At 42.8% G+C, this 20,220-nt stretch overlaps 1 protein-coding gene across 1 annotated transcript in view; it reads right to left on the reverse strand.

The window, feature by feature from the left end:
* Positions 1–20,220, reverse strand: part of diaph3 (diaphanous-related formin 3) — a 299,346-nt gene that overhangs the window by 86,685 nt on the left and 192,441 nt on the right. The window contains exons 24-25 of the mRNA XM_083557759.1: positions 19,332–19,457; positions 12,100–12,263 (exon numbers count right to left, since the gene is read on the reverse strand). Coding sequence (XP_083413885.1) covers positions 12,100–12,263; positions 19,332–19,457 — 290 coding nt within the window. The remainder of the gene's footprint in view (positions 1–12,099; positions 12,264–19,331; positions 19,458–20,220) is intronic.

Below are 20,220 nucleotides of genomic sequence, written 5' to 3' on the forward strand. Positions count from 1 at the left end.
TCTATCTATCTATCTGCATATCTATCTATCTATCTATCTATCTATCTATCTATCTATCTATCTGCATATCTATCTATCTATCTATCTATCTATCTATCTATCTATCTATCATTCACCTCTGTCTGTCTGTCTGTCTGTCTGTCTGTCAACTCACTCTCTCTTTATCTATCTATCTGCATATCTATCTATCTATCTATCTATCTATCTATCTATCTATCTATCTATCTATCTATCTATCTATCTATCTATCTATCTATCTATCTATCTATCTATCTATCTATCATTCACCTCTGTCTGTCTATCTATCTATCTATCTATCTATCTATCTATCTATCTATCTATCTATCTATCTATCTATCTATCTATCTATCTATCTATCTATCTATCTATCTATCTATCTATCTATCTATCTATCGTGGGTACGGAAAGTATTCAGCCCCCTTAAATTTTTCACTCTTTGTTATATTGCAGCCATTTGCTAAAATCGTTTAAGTTCATTCTTCTTCCTCATGAATGTACACACAGCTCCCCATATTGACAGAAAAACACAGAATTGTTGACATTGTTGCAGATTTATTAAAAAAGAAAAACTGAAATATCACATGGTCCTAAGTATTCAGACCCTTTGCTGTGACACTCATATATTTAACTCAGGTGCTTTCCATTTCTTCTGATCATCCTTGAGATGGTTCTACACCTTCATTTGAGTCCAGCTGTGTTTGATTATACTGATTGGACTTGATTAGGAAAGCCACACACCTGTCTATATAAGACCTTCCAGATCACAATGCATGTCGGAGCAAATGAGAATCATGAGGTCAAAGGAACTGCCTGAAGAGCTCAGAGACAGAATTGTGGCAAGGCACAGATCTGGCCAAGGTTACAAAAAGATTTCTGCTGCACTTAAGGTTCCTAAGAGCACAGTGGCCTCCATAATCCTCAAATGGAAGACGTTTGGGACGACCAGAACCCTTCCTAGAGCTGGCCGTCCGGCCAAACTGAGCTATCGGGGGAGAAGAGCCTTGGTGAGAGAGGTAAAGAAGAACCGAAAGATCACTGTGGCTGAGCTCCAGAGATGCAGTCAGGAGATGGGAGAAAGTTGTAGAAAGTCAACCATCACTGCAGCCCTCAAACAGTCGGGGCTTTATGGCAAAGTGGCCCAACGGAAGCCTCTCCTCAGTGTAAGACACATGAAAGCCCGCATGAAGTTTGCTAAAAAACACCTGAAGGCCTCCAAGATGGTGAGAAATAAGATTCTCTAGTCTGATGAGACCAAAATATAACTTTTTGGCCTTAATTCTAAGCGGTATGTGTGGAGAAAACCAGGCACTGCTCATCACCTGTCCAATACAGTCCCAACAGTGAAGCATGGTGGTGGCAGCATCATGCTGTGGGTGTGTTTTTCAGCTGCAGGGACAGGACGACTGGTTGCAATCGAGGGAAAGATGAATGCGGCCAAGTACAGGGATATCCTGAACAAAAACCTTCTCCAGAGTGCTCTGGACCTCAGACTGGGCCGAAGGTTTACCTTCCAACAAGACAATGACCCTAAGCACACAGCTAAAATAACGAAGGAGTGGCTTCACAACAACTCCGTGACTGTTCTTAAATGGCCCAGCCAGAGCCCTGACTTAAACCCAATTGAGCATCTCTGGAGAGACCTAAAAATGTATGTCCACCAACGTTTACCATCCAACCTGACAGAACTGGAGAGGACCTGCAAGGAGGAATGGCAGAGGATCCCCAAATCCAGGTGTGAAAGACTTGTTGCATCTTTCCCAAAAAGACTCCTGGCTGTATTAGATCAAAAGGGGGCTTCTACTAAATACTGAGCAAAGGGTCTGAATACTTAGGACCATGTGATATTTCAGTTTTTCTTTTTTAATAAATCTGCAACAATGTCAACAATTCTGTGTTTTTCTGTCAGTATGGGGAGCTGTGTGTACATTCATGAGGAAGAAGAATGAACTTAAATGATTTTAGCAAATGGCTGCAATATAACAAAGAGTGAAAAATTTAAGGGGGGTTTGAATACTTTCCGTACTCTCTCTCTCTCTCTCTCTCTCTCTCTCTCTCTCTCTCTCTCTCTCTCTATCTATCTATCTATCTATCTATCTATCTATCTATCTATCTATCTATCTATCTATCTATCTATCTATCTATTAATTAAACAGTCAGTTGGTCTAGTGAACCACAGCACTCTCTCTAAAACACTCAACACCTAAACAGAGAGATTTGTTCAGAACCTGCGCCTACATGCCACTTAATTCTGCAGTATTGATGGAGTGATGGAGAAGTCAAGCGGCTTTTATCGTAATTTCAGTCACATACAGTAAAGTACAAAACAGTGAAACGAAACTGTAGTGGCTGTGAAAAGTATGGAAACAAAATCATTTATGGTTTTTGTTTCTATGCAACAAACTCAGTCCTTGTGACAGAATGAAGATTTTCTTTGACCAAACAAATACATAAACTTACTTTTTTATTTTCATTAACAAAATCTTTCCTCAGCATCAAGAAGAGCTTTGCACACACTCAGCATCCATGCTAACATCATCTCCCCTGGTCTCCTCCTCCTCCGAGTTTTTCTGATAAAAAATTTGTCCAGAGATAAAACAACTGATTTGTCCAGAGAACTTTCTTCCAGACATTCACTGCCCAAGTCTTGTGTGTTTTTGCAGGTAAACTAATTTGCTCCACGGAAACAAAAGGAACATGGATGCATCTCGAAAACCATAAAAGACTTTGCATACACCCTTTTCACACGTCTATTGTTTTTTTTTTCAATACGGCCCAATTTAACCTGAGCTATAATCAATAAGAGTTTAATTCCGATCGATTTTTTTTAATAAACAATTTATTATTTATAGTCCTAGTTTTAATTGTGAACGCTGATGGAAATCAGTTCGGAATTAAAATCTGATTTGAAGGTTTTTTCAGAAAAACGCTCAGCTGTTGGACACGGGTTCCTGTCAGCTCCTCTTATGAGAACGCACCAAGCTGTAAAAAAACGATTGCTTCGGGGGGGAAAAAAGAGATATAAATAATTGTAACTCGTGTGTTTTCACTGAATAATGACGTGTGTTAAGTTACCCAAATGTTTGGCGCAGTGTCTACACATTTCCATCACGTCCCACACAGCTCTGTTTTTTTTTTAAGATCTAATAATCGGTTCAGCGGGACTGTTTAGCGTCTGTCCCTCTTCCCCCACTCATAAAAAGCTCGTCAGCCACAAACACAGAATAAAGTAATAAAGGTTGTAAACATGGTGATGTCCTGTCCAGTCCATAAGAAGCTTCTACTGAAACGAAAAAAAAAAAAGTGTCCTCGCTCATCAGGGACAAACTACTGGCTGAACAGCTGCTTTGATACAAAAAAGTCCGTTGTTAAAAGAGCTATACAAACAAAAATGAATTACAATTCAAATTGTCTCTGCACGCACTTTGATGTTCTGTACATGGAGGTCTGGAAATCGGCATCGGTCTCTGCTTCTGACCCAGATATCGTGAGTGACAGAAGTTTTCAGATTTTCGTTGCCTGAGCATTTCAGGCCACATTTTAGCAAACGGAAAGACGGTTCGTTTCCCATTGAAAACACCTCATCCTTCAGGGTTTACCCGTAAATACACAAGTGCACCAAGACTTCTGTTTGAGTTCCATCCAAAAGGTAAGTTGAAATCGCTGGACACTGTTAGCCCGGCCGTGGAGATCAAATCCGTGGCTTCTTATTGGACTAGCCATGCAGTAAACATGTTAAAGAAGAGTCCGGGGGGAAAAAGAGGTAACGCAAGATATTGAATTAGGAGGAAAAACAAAACGCTGTGGTTTTCGCTCCTTCCTCATTAAAAACAGCAGCCTCCTTTCTTCAGCCGGCGCTTGATCTTAATTATGGCGAGCGTGCCGGCACCGAAGGCCACGTGCTTCTCCCCCGGCCGCTCGAGTCAGATGCGGTCTGACGGGATGAGCTGCGGTATGAAAGAGAGTGAGTGAAACTAATTCCGCAGACTGTAATTGCTTCGCTTCGGGCGCGAGAGCACTTCTTTTGTTTACGTTGAAGAACACCGGCCGCGCTCGGATCCGATACCCGGCCCGTCGATACGGTACGCGCCTGGAACTTCCTCTAAAGATCGGCTCGAAACGTATAATAATACACCCAAAAGCCCGAAATCCCTCACGCTCGTTTACAAACAAGGGATGAATGGGATAACAAAGCCAAAGGGCGAATCCGATTTCCACGTTCACGCTGTGGCATTGGCGCAACACAAACGTTTATCAATGTGAAAGAGATACAAATCTGTTGAACGGCGAAGGCCAGGGCCGGGAGAGAGAGAGTCAGTGGCAGGTGGTCACCTGCAGCTTAGCAGGTCTTTATTCTCATCAGTTAAAGACAATACCAGCTCGATCTGGACGATCGTCCAGGGGGTGAGAGAGGGGGGTCTGAAAAAAAGGTCTTTATCATGAGTTAATAGCGATTAGAGAGCACAGACTGAAAGCAGCCCTTTTCATTCAGTCAACAGTGAAGGAAAAAAAAGGCCGCATTAGTGACAGATGGCTACAGTAAGAGCCTGAAATTAGACGTGCCATCTTGGCTGATAAGTAAATGATCTCTTTACAAGCAAAATTAAGTATCAAGTTTTTTCGGTTTCCTCACGGATTCTGATCGCAAGTTCGTTAGGGATGGGAATTTTTTTTCTGTTCTATCTCCAGCAAAATGCAGCTCTACCTCTGCCACGTTAATCTGTATTCTCTTTCATGTATTCTCTTTAATCGTCATATTACGAAGCAGCAGCGGTGCTGAGAGAAACAGTTCAGCGAATCTACATGGAATATATTGGACAGATTGTCGTTCAATTTGTAAGTAATAGAAAAAAAAAGTATAGCGTTGAATAATAATATATAAATAAATCTTTTTTTTATTACTGATGCAAATATGTTGAAAAGGATACAAATGGCGACTTGTATCTGATGCACACTTTTTGTAAAAAATCTATGCATCACATCGTTAATTTTTATGCCAAGGCACCGTTGCGTAGTCAGCGAGGAACATTCGGATTCCTGCCTTCTCCGCACTCCTTCTCCTTTAAATGAGGAAGTGAACAGAGGGCACGGCGAGGGCACGGCGAGGGCATGGTGAGGGCACAGGGAGGGCACGGCGAGGGCGCACTCTCCAACTCATGCGGCTTAAGGACACGTGTAAATACGTGCTTCCCTCCACACAAGTTTAGAGCTCCAGCACCACACGGAATGAGCAAAGGGCACATCAGATATTAGCATGTCTCCAGCTGTGAATGCTGAAACCAGTGCAGACTTGCAGCTGATTGTAAAAACCTGCAAATGGTAGAAGTCATTAGTAAGATTAGGCACGTCTGAACTCGACGCACTCTGTGCCAATCAGTAAATCCTGGACTTGTTATGCTTGCTGACCACCTGCACAAGTGTGTGTGCGTGTGTGTATGTTAAATGCATTGCTTTTAGTTGCTGATTGTCTGGTGCTATACAATATGTGCACATATATAGATATAAATATATATTCCTCGCTCTCTTTGGTGGAATTAAAACCCCTGGGCAGATGCCGTCGTGGAAAAGGTCGGGTGTAACGAGAGGTAGATCTTTTGCCCTGGTCGTTTTCTGTCCGGTTCTACACCACAACCGGCCGCGTACGTGACACTGATGTACGCGCGGTAATGAACTCCAGCACTTCCTGGAGCTTGGAGTGAGGTGTGAAATCAAACAGCTATTATTATGTCCCTTGAAAGCCCCCATTTCATTCGCACGCTTTGATCCAATTTAGAAAGTGAGATCCGTTCTACTGGCAATGCAGCTCTTCACGGTGTCTGTAATTAATACCGATTTTTTTTTTCCTTCCCCCTTCGTCCACTTTAATTCTGGGGACAGTGTGATATATTGCAGAGATTTCAGAGTGGAGGAAAAAAAAATTAACACACAAATTCTATTTATGAGGACATGTGCATGTGCGTAGGCGTGTCTGTCCGGATCTACCACCTTCTCTAATCAGGTAATGAGAGGAATTGGAGTTTGAGGTGTAACGTGGCCTAGAGCGGCGTACAAGAGCACCTTCACATCCGCGCTTCATTTCGCCGCTCTATTTATGGAGGTCTTACTGTTTTTGTTTTTTTTTTCTTTTTCGTATGAAGGCTAATTATAAGACGGCTAACCGAAGTGGGTCGTTACGTTCATGTTTCTCTCCTCTTCTCTTCTCTCCTCTCCTTCTATCCTAACAGGAATTCAGTGATCCTCAAGTGTCCAGTTTGAGGCTGAGGATACACTGATTCAGAAAAAGCCCCAAAACAAAGTCATTAATAGGTTACGTAACGAGTCAAATGAGTCATAAAAGGTTACGTGTTGTGCTTTAGAGGCTCAAACATGTTTAGTTAAATATATCTAAATTATTTTAGTTATTATTGGTCACCCTTTTTATTTATTCATCCCCACGTTTATATCATTTCCAATGCGCGACTGTACTGTTGCAATGACTCAAATACGCAACGTTCCAAAAGTATGTGGACACCTGACGCCCATATATGGATTTTCCACAGCAGAGACCACCCAAACCACCAGGTCGTGAGTATTGCAACTCGTAACTCGGAGACCCAAACCTGTTGCTAGTGAAGCTTTTCTGCTATAGAGCTCTGACCTCAACCTTACTGGGATGAATTGGAACGCTGACTGCACTCCTCCTCAAGTCCTCCTACAGAACATCAGCACCTGACTTTCCTCACTGGTTAAACGAGCACAAATCTCCACAAGCACACTCAAATCTAGTGGGAAGATCTTCCCAGAAGCCTGGAGGTTACTACAAGAGCAATGTAGAATGAGATGAAAAAAAAAAAAAGCATTTTAAGGTCAGGTGTCCACCAGGCTTTTGGAATTAGATCTCCACCATCTATACTTCCATATAAGCTGGGAGAGGTGAAGAAAAAGCAGTTTCTGGTAAAGTGGTGTAGATGTGATTATAGCAAATATAGTTTTCTTCTTTCTCTCAGTCTGTATGGGGAAGGGGGGGGGGGGGGGGGGGAATGGAGTGCCCGGCTGGTCATACAAGAGTAAGAGGCTAAGAGACTGTAGGAGAATAAAATAAATGGAGTGTATGTGTCACTGAAAGAATGAGTGAATGTGTGTGTGTGTGTGTGTGTGTGTGTGTGTGTGTGTGTGTGTGTGTGTGTGTGTGTGTGTGTGTGTGTGTGTGTGCGTGCGCGTGTGTGTAGTCGTAGTGTTTGCCTGATTGTTGGTCCCCTGTCACTCCTCAGCATTGATTTAAACAAGCAGCTATTGAGGGTTAGATGATCACTGGCCTGAAAAGGGACTCGTGTGTGTGTGTGTGTGTGTGTGTGTGTGTGTGTGTGTGTGTGTGTGTGTGTGTGTGTGTGTGTAACCCAGTTTGATGACCTTCCATACAGCCTCCTTCTCCTCCTCCCAAATGACAGACTGCTGAAGCTAAGCCAAAGCGACAAGCGGCACTCAGAGGCTGCAATCTACAACAAAGTGGCAGCAGCTCTGTGATCATTATTATGCAGAGACTCCACTGATGGCAGCCACTGAAAGAACATTTCACATCCCAATCGCTAGACGGTCATTCCACCAGAAACGGTGGCGCACATATTAAGCAGACTTTCCACTCCACGGCTTCGGCCACGGTCTTTAGAGTTCGTGAGCTAGATGGCCCCGGAGTTGCCACTATGAAATCTGATTGGTTAAAGCAACTTTGCACTACAGGAGCCCACACTGTTGATTCTCAAAGGCCTTTCTGACCCTTATGGCTTGCCGCTGCTCAAATCCCAACTCCACCAGTAGCAGGTGAGATTGTTGGGCCCTTGAGCAAGGCCCTTACCCCTCAACTGCTCAGTTGTATAAAATGAGGAAAAAGTTACATTCTCGAATGCGACAGCGTAGCAGGAAACCCGCAGGACAACTACAAACACATTCGTGGCGATGGCCAATGGCGGTTAGCGCTAATTCCGATCATCTGTCAGAAGTACATTAAAAAATCTTAAAATCCCACTGACATGCTGGAGTATAAAAGTGCTTTGTGTTGGCGTGTGAAGTCTCCCGAGCCCGATGTGACACGCTCTTCATCAGTATGACACGGATGTCACGACGGAACAGCAGAAGACCGGGTTCCTTTTTTTTTTTTTTTCGAGAAGCACCACTGGGGCGCGTTGTCACACGTTTGATGGAAGTCCCATTGACAGCCTGTTCACGGAATCTCCGAAGTTTCTATCAGGGAATCATTTAAAATAATAAAGGCAATGAGATTCGTCGTCTCGGCAGCCGAGTGGAAAACGTCTTCGCATTTCAAATGGTGTCTCATGCAGCAGACAGACGGCGTGGCTGCGCGTCTGCGTCGTCACGTTTCCATGCCGTAACAGTCAGGAATGGATGGGGAAGAGCGTGTGGAGGAGTGTGTGAGGACCCGAGCGGCCCGCTCGTACGCATCTTCCCGTTCCCTCGCTCCATCTCGTTTGTAGCGCGAGGAAGACAAAAGGCACAGGAGCGTGAAATCCGTTTCGGCGGGTCGTGTGCCGAGCCGTTAGCTTGGCGCTGAAGAGCGATGTCGGGCTGCTAATTAACCGCCTTTATCTCTGCCCCTCAGGCCCACGCTCACGAATACACACTGTGTTTAACCCCATACACACACACGTGCTCCCGGATTGGTTTTGGGGTCAGTTTTAAATGTGTGTGTGGATTACACTGCCGTACAAATGTGCATAAATATTCACCCCCCTTTGTTGCTCTTCACCCATGGACATGAGGAGAAACCACAAAGCTCTCAAAAACAATCCAGACCATATTTAAAACCTCGACTGGTCCCGACATCTCTCAGGGTCAGAGGTGGGAATACAGCAAGACTCTTTTCTGTTCTGCACCAAGGTGGTGGAATGACGTAGCCTAAGACGAGTCACTGGCTTTTCAAACGACAGGTGAAGACCAACCTCCTCCTGAAAAACTTATCACTTATTTTCCTTGTTTTGTCTTTAAGCAAAAATTCAATCAAATTAGACCAATTATGCAATATTTATAATATAAATTATTCATAATATAATCTTTTTTTCTCAACAGTTTCAGGCTGACAGTATCCTAAATTCGAAACCTTGTGAATCAGTGTTAAATGCTGTGAACGTAAATACAAAAGCAATATAAAATAAAAAGTAATTCTAAAGGAAATGTGGAATAGCGTGCTGTTCGAGGAAGCGGCCGTGAAAAACTCTGTCACGAAGGCGTCCTGCTACAGAAAACTGAACTTTTTTTCCCCGCCGCTCCGTAACGACGTAATAGCCCCGCTTGCTAACCTGCAATTTAGCACTTTGTACGAGACTGACAATATAATGAGACGCTAAACAATGAAGACCGCGCGCTATAAGCAACAATTATTCCAATGTAAAACATCTCGCTGCTCGAGGCCGGTTTTTCACATTAAAACTGAGATGCGCTCACAGAGCCCAGAGCGCCACAGGACTACTTTCAACTGCAGTGGGTCAGTTTTCAGTTCAACCACCTTCGATAAATTTGGGCTGCGTGTTACCTCGTATTTAACAACAAAACAATTTAATTTCCTGTTTAAATCAAATGAACAGTTGAACAACAAAGTTCAAAGGAACAGTTGAACAATTTCCTGAATAATTTCCTGTCCAATTTAAAGGAACAGCTGAATAATTTTATGTTCAATTTAAAGGAACAGCTGAATAATTGCCAGTTCAAGTTAAAGGAACAGCTGAATAATTTCCTGTTCAATTTAAAGGAACAGCTGAATAATTTCCTGTTCAAGTTAAAGGAACAGCTGAATAATTTCCTGTTCAAGTTAAAGGAACAGCTGAAAAATTTCCTGTTCAGTTTAAAGGAACAGCTGAATAATTTCCAGTTCAAGTTAAAGGAACAGCTGAATAATTTTCTGTTCAATTTAAAGGAACAGCTGAAAATTTTTCTGTCCAATTTAAAGGAACAGCTGAAAAATTTCCTGTTCAATTTAAAGGAACAGCTGAATAATTTCCAGTTCAATTTAAAGGAACAGCCGAATAATTTCCAGTTCAATTTAAAGGAACAGCCGAATAATTTCCAGTTCAAGTTAAAGGAACAGCCGAACAATTTCATGTCCAATTTAAAGGAACAGCCGAATAATTTTCTGTCCAATTTAAAGGAACAGCTGAATAATTTTCAGTTCAAGTTAAAGGGACAGCCGAATCATTTTCTGTCCAATTTAAAGGAACAGCCGAATAATTTCCTGTCCAATTTAAAGGAACAGCCGAATAATTTCCTGTCCAATTTAAAGGAACATCTGAATAATTTCCTGTCCAATTTAAAGGAACAGCTAAATATTAACAGCTGAATAGTGTTACTGCACGTGTCAAGACGTGTTGTGTTTGTGCAAATTCTGGTTTTCAGCAATAAATAACGATTATTACTCAAAAGTAAAACGAATGAAATAAAAAACAAGATGTGAACAGGTAATCATGTCATTCTTTTAGATGAAAGTGTTGTACAGAAACGTGTCGGGGTCGAATATGAGAGAGAATATATTCGAACTATACGCTATAATGAAGCACTAAAAATACTACAGCACGCAGGCTCTTTAAACACACTATAGACAGCAACCAAACGTTTCATTTCTAGTGAGTCAGACTTCAATTTTCTTGTTTGCAAATTCTAAATCAAGCATTTATTCCAGGCCGTCAATCAAATCCATGTTCTTGCCATCTGCTTCTGTCTTTTTTTGCAAACTGCCCATGGTTTATACTCTAGGGCCAAAAGTATTAGGACACCTGACTTTTCCACCCATATATGGTTCTTCACCAAACCGTTCCAACCAAGTTGGAGGTGCACACTTGTACAAGATGTGTTCAAACCCCAAACCTGCTCCAGCATGACAGTGCTCCCTGTGCACAAAGCCAGCTCCATGAAGATCTGCTTTCCATGGGTTTGGAAGATGTGAAAAGATCTTGAGTGCGCTGCTGTAGTGCTCTGAGCTTTTTTTTTTTTTTGGGGGGTGAATTAGAACATTGTGTGCCGCCTCACCCCCACAACTCTAATGCTCAGGTGTCTGCAAACTTTTGACTATACAATGTACCTGAGATTATTTTTATTATGCACTGTCTAGACAATGGTCATGACTAGGGCTCAAATGGTTCCTCAAGAAATTTAAATTCGGGGAAGGTGGTAGCTTCAGTGGTTAAAGCGTTGGTCTTTGGATCAGAAAGTTAAAAGTTCATATCCCACAACCAACAAGCTGCCACTGCTGGGCCCTTGAGCAAGGCCCTTAACCCTCTCCTGCTCATTTGTAAGTCGCTCTGGATAAGGGCATCTGCCAAATGCCATAAATGCAAATGCTTCCCTTAGATCCCTTTAACTACACACGGTGCACTGTGTTTCTGAACGGACCGTTATTACCGGCGCACCACCCGCTAAACTCTGGAGTGCTCTGCACAGGTAACACAGAAGATGCTGCTGAATGAAAAATGGAGGAACGGAGGGAAAACAAAGAGGAGAAAATTCAGTTCAGAGAAAACGACAAAGTTTCAACTTTAGTTTAAACGAAAACGAACGTTTTCTTTTTTTCTTTTTTTTTAAGAAATATAAGATATATATTTTAATTCATTGATATATTTCTGTTTGCATGTCGATGATAAAATGCATTAAATGGGTTTTACTCGAATAAATACACTTTTTTTTTTCTCCGCAAAACCACCACCACCCCCAAAGTTAGAAGCATAACAAAATATTATTGACATGTATGGTATGAAAAGGGATGTGGGTGTCCACATACTTTTGGGTTCTATAGTATAGCATCAGATTGTCCACTTATTTGTCCACTTATTCGATTTTGGTCATATTTTTTTCCCTTTCGGACTGAAGGTTCGTCCGTATTATTAATTCATCACCAGGCTGCATGTAGGGCACATACCGTAATCCGGCGATCAAACTCGCCCTAATCCTCGTAATTAACCGCTGATCCGTTTGCGGTTTGTGAGCTTCGAGTTGCGGAGCCACCGGATTGATTGGAGTCGGATAATATAGATTGCGCGCTGAGCCAAGCGAGAGCGAAGCAAACGGCGAGATCGGCCGCGGACAGGAAGTTGGATCGCTTACCACAAACATGGCTCTGAAGTTGCTCAGGTCTGTGAAGAACTCGTCCACGGAGGTCTTCTTGGGGTCGACGGCGAAGTACTCCACCATGTTCAAGTACAGCGTGTTCATGTTGCTGTGCATGACGTCCAGTTTCTGGTGCTGTTCCTTCGCATGGGTGAAGAAGCTGTGAGAAGCTGCAGTTAAGGGTTCAAGTGGAGCGTATGGTGTGGTTACATTGTAAGGCCAAAAGTATTGAAAAACGAGCAAACCATCGCAAAATCTCTGTAAGGTTGCGTACAGGAAACAGAATTGAGTCGGTCACCTTTTGACTCTTCTAGTTCGAGTCGTTTGTCAATTGACTCCTATAGACGCTACCCAGTGCATTACACATAACAGGAACAGAACCAGGAAGTTAATCTCATGAGTCCTCTGGTCCGAGTCGTACGTCCCTTTGTCACGTGACTCAGACATACTGAAGGCTGTGAAGGCGATTAAAGGAAATAAATGAACTAAAATGATCTTCCCATCACTATTGTGCAGCTCTGAATCCACTTAGAGCAGTTATTAAGCCTCATCAGACACGTGCGAAAGGAAATTGATCTTGCGGGCACGTTCACGCTCGTGCACACACACACACACACACAAAGCTTTATTAACTCAAAAATAGTGGGATGAAAACACAGCACTGACTTTAGAGGAGGGGAGGGAGGGGGGGTAGAGGTGGGTGAAAATCTTTGAAGTAGATCAAAGTTTTCCTCTCACAATAGCGAACGAATAGCGAGCTGTCCACATAAAGGTACAGACGGAGAGAAATCAATGGCCAGCTGGGGGGAGAGAAAAAGAGAAAGATAAAACAGAAAGACAAAAAAAAAAAAATATATATATATATATATATATATATATATATATATAAAAAAAAAATCTTCAATGGAATCAGAAATGTCAGGGGCTAAAATGTAGATTTCTGTCCAAAACGGCTTTTTTTTCAAATATAGGACGATCGCGGCTCGGAGGGAGCGCGCGTGAAAGACGTAAAGCGCGCGGTTAGCATGCTAGGCGTCACGCAGGGGTGTTATTAAACTTCCTTGGAATTAGTCCGCTCGAGCTTTGCATATCAAATCATTGGTGCCTCGAGTCATGTGAAATATTGGCAAACTGTTGCGTCGCTTCTCTCAGACACGCTTCGTCTGAGAGCAAAAAAACACAGCCCGTGTGGATTTACATACACATGATACAGAGAAAAGTTTCTAGACACCCTTTTTTTTTTAACATCTGCCCCACTCTGCTGGGAAGATCCACTAGATTTTGTGGAGCTTCGTGTTGAATGGGGTTGAGGTCGGCGCTCTAAAGCGGGCCAATCAAGATCTTAAACATCTATGTAAAGCGGATCTCCGTGAATGTCATCCTACAGCGTCCGGAGTCGACTGTCAAATTTAAGGTGGCGGTTTTGGGAAGAACCGCGTACGGATGGAAAAGCCGGGTGTCCCAATACTTTTGCTCTCACTGTGTTTGTGAAAAAACTGTCTGCACCTCAGCTGGACGAACAGATTAGTTATCAGTGGCTCTGGGGTTTTAGACGTTTTTGTATGGCTCTCTGACGCAATTCTGGCAACCGCACACAACGATAATGATGATCGAATAAAGCGATTTTTCAGTAACGAACAAAAAAAACCCAAAAAAAAAAAAGCAAAGGTTTTTGAAATGAAAATAAATTAAATTAGGGTCTAAATCAAGAATCAGCTCAAAAGTGGAACCAAAACACTGTGGCGTTGAGGTGAACATCGCATCAGCTTGATTACTGGGTGGCTAATGTATAAATTTAAGAAATTGCCCTCAGGCTAATTTATAAATGAGCACGAAAGTCGATGCTGCACCGGTTGCAGCAGCTTCTCGCAAAGTGAGACACGCCAGAGAGACGTCCGGGCCGACGGTCTATTTGTGCCGTTATTGGGTTTCTGGAGCTTCTGTCGAAAGCATGCTGCATATCATAACTACAACTCGCGCTCACAAACACTTCACAAGGTTTCTCTCTCTCACACACACACACACACACACACACACACACACACACACACACACACACACAGATGAGCTGTGAGATGAGCTGTCACCGAGTGAGGCCACTGCACCAAACAAGATTAATATTTAAGACGACATTAAAGTCGGAGAATATTTGCAATTCGGCTTTAAAAAAAAAAAAAATATTCCGGACCCCTCGCTGATTTTTGGGGAGAAAAAGCAGGAAGCGGTGTTTGCTGTGCCGAATATTTCTGCAGGTTCTAAAAATAATCTTCGTGCTCTTACTTATGGAGTGAAGTATTCAGACGCCTGACTTTTCCAGCCACGTCTGGTCCCTTAGCAAAAAAAAATAAAAACCCGAGGCACACATTTCAACTAGCGAAACTCAAAGCTGTTCTGGAGTGACGGTGCCCCTGTGCACAATCCAGCTCCGTGAAGATATGCTTTACATGAGTTGGACTGAAAGATCTTGAGCGTTTAGGCCTCCTGACTTTCTCCTACATCAACACCTGACTTTACTAACACCCTTGTGGCCATTGCAGCCCAAATCTCCACTATCTCCGTACAAGCCAACATCTAGTGGAGGTCGTTACAGGAGGAAAATGTGGAATGAGTAAAATGTGGAGAGTAAATGTGGAATGGGATGCTGTGGTACTTCATCTGCGATGGGGATTAAATCATGAGTTGTTAGAGGAGAAATATTGATTCATTGAATGTTGCTAGAGGTCAGACATGGGAAGGAGGTGAAGAATTCCACGTAGTCAGTCAGCCGTACTCGAGACCGGAGTTCAACCTGGGACTAGGCTTAAAACAGCAAGGTTTCCACCTCGCAGCGGGCCGCGCAACGAACCCTGCAGCAGTTTCAACTGTACTTCCTCACTCGCCCACGACCCAACAGCATGCTGCTACACATCTGCTCGAGTGGGAGGGTGTAAGACACACAGTCAGAGCTCAAACCCCTACAACCCAACGCCTCATACTGGTGTCTGGTGGTCGTTCTACATGCTTCGGTGGCAGAGTTCCACACCGGTTTCTTCCTTTCCAAAGGCCTGATCGGATGGATGAGAGGACACGATAAACATGTCTCTAAAAGCAACGAGCTTCGCATTCCACGAGACTGCGTTTGAGACAGATGGGAAATATGGCACAAATTATTTGATTACAACCAAGGCTTAAAAAACATACTCGAAAGACCACACGCTCATACTGTGGGATCTGCCCTCGCTTCACTGGGGCTTTACAACCCATAAATACTGATATACGGTGCCCTCCGATAATATTGGCACCCTCTGTAAATGAGGTTGGGAAAATTTGTCTTTCATGTTTAACCTTTTGTTCTTTTTTTGTAAAAAACATTCATAAAAAATGACAACCCAGTTTTATCAATACATGGCATCAAGGACTATTAAATATAAACAGATATCAAATAGACACCAGACTGTCTCTGCCCAAAAATCTCAACATGGGCGGTGGTTGGATCTTGCAGCAGTATGGTGTTTAGGATAATAACACTAGAGGTCAACTGATTTGTCAGCTATCGGCAAAAAATCCATAGCGATAGTTTTTCAGGGTCGCATTATACAGTTACGAGAGCAGCCTCTAGAGGTGAATCACTAAAGTGCTGTGTCTTATTTTATTAATTTTGAATGAAACGGTTTTTCCTCAATATTTATTAATATAATTAATTATATTTTTATTTTATTTTATTTAGCACTTTTCCATGATTGTTACATGGCGCTGTCCAAGTACTCCTTTCTTTAAACCCAGTCTGGAGTGACGAGTGGACGTATAGCAAAAGAAGCCCGGATCGATCTCCTGGGCGGAGCCGGCACTGCGCCGGAGCTCCTCGGCATCTCGGGGGCGTCCCAAGGCCAGAACTTTTGTGCTGACGGAGTCTACCTGCACTGGGCTGATTTACAAAGCGAAACATCTGCTCGCACCACCGCATCACTGATGTGAGAACAACACCTGGGAATTGCTCGCTTAATGAAAAGTGTGTGTGTGTGTGTGTGTTTCTGCTTGGGAGACTTTCATTAGGTCCATGAAGTAAGGGGGTGGATAGAGATTATGTTAACAAGGACACGGCATTGTGATGCATGTGGACTCTGAGCGAGAGAGACAGAGAGAGAGAGAGAGAGAGAGAGAGAGATGAGTGTATAAGATGAAAAAGTCAGGAAAAGTATCTGACCACAAAAAGTATCCGCGTTCATTGCTACGGGCTGACCACACACACACACACACACACACACACACACACACACACACACACACACACACACAGCCTTCACTTCTTAACCCACTCCACCTGCCAAACTCACGACAAAGTTTAAAGCTCTCACTACCTACTGACAAACTGACATGCACTTTTTACTGCAGGGCTTTAAAGTACAACACACACGTACACACACACACACCTCTTAGAGCTATCAACAGCATGCACTTCTGCAGCGCTCAACAATCATGGACCAGCAATAGACAAGATTTGGAGCATGCCTGGACACCTACATGAATTCACACACACACACACACACACACACACACACACACACACACACACACACACACACACACACACACACACACACACACACCAAAAAGAAGCGCTCATCTACTCCATAATGAACCGAGACATGTGCTGGGCAGCTGCTAGAACCGAGTCTGACACACACATTAGCGCTAATACAGCTCGGAATGAGTCTGGAGACGAGACACTAAAACGTAAAAATTAATGCTACACCAGAAAAAATAAAGACGGAACGAGGAAAAAATAAATAAACGACACTTGCGAGGTTCCATCCAAACCAATGTCCTTTTTTGGGCTTTTTCTTACTGATCATATTACTGCCAATCGAGACGCTCACGACGTGAAAGACCGTAACGACGGAATAAATGAACACGGTGCTTGATTACGGAAACCCCTCTACATCCCCTGCTTTCTTCATCTGACAGGCTTCATACGAGACCAGGCCAAAAGTATGTGCACAGCGGCTTTGAGACACTCTTCCTGAAAAGATATCTGGGGATATTTACTATATTTTTGTATGCAGAGATTTGTGCTCGTTCAGCCACAAGAGCTTCAGCGAGTTCAGGCGGTGGTGATGTTCAAGAAGGCTCGGCGTTTCACCAACCCAACATTCACACTGTATGTTGAGTACAGGAGCATCGTCATGCTGGAAGAGCCGTGAATTTTTGGCCTTTTAGTTTCTTAGACAAAAATTTCTTGGATAAGTTTCTTATACAACTGCTTCCGGTTATGAGAGAAAAAACACATATGGGTGTGACGATTAGGTGTCCGTATACTTTTGGCTAATGTTGAACGTATATGATCGCCTCTTTGTTGGGAATACGAGACTGCCTTAAGAATCAGGTTCATAAATAACTGGACAGGGCGGAGGACTTTGTATATCATCAGACATCACCTTTGGGATGAATGTGAACAGAACCCCAGGTCTCCTCACATCACCTACATAAGTATCTGACTTTACTAACACTCTTGTGGCTGATGAACACAAATGTACACAAGCACACTCCAAAAATCTAGTGGAACATCTTCCCAGAAGAGTGGAGAGAATTAGAAGAGCAAATTGGGACTGAATGTGGAATGTGTTGCTAAAAAAAACAAAAAACAAACACATGCCAAACTTATGACCAGGTGTCTGCAAACTTTTGGCAAGATAGTGAAGTTCCTCTATTTCCACAGTTTCGAAAGTAATTGAACAAACATGGACCACGGTTCTTTGGTGTGACACACAAAGAAAAGTTTTACACTATTCGTGGTCACAGAAAAAAAACTTTACTCTGTTCGTCCTTCATGCTTCATACACGGCGAGGCCAAAAGTATGGGGACACAAGTAAAAAATAAATAAATAAATAAATAAATAATACAAAATAATAATAACAAAAAAAACAGGAAAAAGGGTGAAAGCAGTGAAGACGAGATCCTCGGTTCTATGGAAAAGGCTCGAATGCCACACGTGATTCTTCCCCAGACTGTTTTTGGACGCGGTAACATGAAATATTCCCTTCAAGTGAACTTGAAGACCCGAACCTGTTCCAGGATGACATGAAGATATGTTTTACATGGGTTGGAAGATCTTGATTAACCCTACTTGGATGAGCGCTGAGTGCACCTTATACCTCCTCAATCTCCACAAAATCTAGTGCAACATCTTCAGAGTTCAGGTTGAACGAGGGAAATGGGGACGTTATGATTCGAGGAGTAGACGGTAGCACTTGTCTCCATTGTATTGCGTCGAGTGAATATAATACATGACTAATCTTTAAAAAAAAAAAAGATTTAAGAAAGATTAGTCAGGCTGAAGCCTGCATCGTTGCTGAGATGCTTTGGGTTGAAGGGCGTGCATGCTGCATTTCAACAGGAAGCACCATGAGTGCATCAATCGCACAAACACACACACACAGAAAAGCCATGCAGGATAATGATCTCCCCTGACTGCCTCCTGTCCAGTCCGTGTCAGATAGAGGAGATGAGAGTAGAGTACGGGGGAGGGAGATGCGGGAGAACACGATGCCGGCGCTTTCAAGTCCCCAACATCAGTAATTTGTTTATGAGGATTGAGCGATCCATCAGGACGCCGAGCTCCTCGCGGTGTAGACGCGTGAACGCGCCGAGGACGAGATAAGGCGAGGAATAATAATCCGGCGAGACGCTGATAAAATAATAATAATAATAATAATAATAATAATAATAATAATAATAATATTAATAATAAATAAATTGAAAAGGGAAAAAAATAAAACATCTGCAGACTCGAGTAAACTGGGAAACCTAAAGCGTGCGAAAAGCGCAGAGTGAAGCGGAAAAGGAAAAGCAGAGTGAAATGGAATGGAAATGTGGTGCGAAACTCCATTATTTAACACACACCTGCTGGAAACCTGACGTGACCTGCTGACATTCTGTGGTAAATAATTAAAATACACAGCAAGTCTTACAAACGGACCTGCACTCTGATTAGAGAGTGTAACTGTGTGTGTGTGTGTGTGTGTGTGTGTGTGTGTGTGTGTGTGTGTGTGTGTGTGTGTGTGTAATAATGGCAGCAGAAGGCATGGGGTGAAAGGTTCTGAATATAAGCTTTGTGCTTTGACACCTGTATTCGAAAGTGTAAATCTGTGTATGTACGTGTGTGTACGTGTGTGTGTGTGTGTGTGTGTGTGTGTGTGTGTGTGTGTGTGTGTGTGTGTGTGTGTGTGTAAGTGTGTGCAATAAAAGGATATGGCCATCTTGTTGTAGAACATGTCATCCTGGTTGTCAGGGGAGCTGAAGGTGTCCAGATCTTTCTCCAGCTGCAGCAGCTGCTTCTCCATCTGCTTTAAACTCTTCTCCAGGTTCTCCGCCGAGACTAAACACACACACAAAGCTATGAGTTTATCAGAAAGCAGCTATACAGGGAATCACATCCACAGCACAAATGCCATGAGGGAAAGAAAAAAAAAGACTGGTGTATTCATTAATTTCAAACATCCAATCCTCCCCCACCACCCAAAAAAAAAAAACCCAAACACACAGGTAAACACCCAAGGCGGCGATTATAATTGGATCGTTATTACCTGTGAAAGAATGGCGATGAAACCCCGCTGCCTGGCTGCATATTAAGGAATGTATACGACCAAAAGTTCTGAAGAATTAGGAATAATTTCACACCCAACCCAAATAAAAGTCTTTGAAGTCTGCCAGTCTCATTGAAAATATCAACAGCGAGCGAAAATCTATCGATAACCCTTACACTCGCGCTTCCGCAACATAATGCATAATGGTGTGTGTGTGTCTGTGTGTGTGTGTGTGTGATGGAGATTTTGACATTCAGGTCTGTGTGTGATTAGTATACTACTGTAGACGCCTGAAGTCCTTCAAATTCATGTTCTGTTAGTATTCCAGCATTTTCTTTGGTGATGCACTTTGGAAGATTCCTACGTGTGTTCTTCCTGAGTAGAAAAGCTGTTTTTTTTGTTTTTATGTTTATTGCAGTGCGTTAATATGCGTTTTATGGTCATGGCTCTTTTTTATTTTATTTTTTTTTACAGTGTTTTACAGTCTGGAGTGACCGATAACGACATCTTGTATATATGGTCTGGTCGTGTCCGGATTTAAAATGGGATTAAAGA

The sequence above is a fragment of the Silurus aristotelis genome, assembly GCF_946808225.1.
Source record: "Silurus aristotelis genome assembly, chromosome: 13".
In the NCBI taxonomy this organism is placed as follows: domain Eukaryota; kingdom Metazoa; phylum Chordata; class Actinopteri; order Siluriformes; family Siluridae; genus Silurus; species Silurus aristotelis.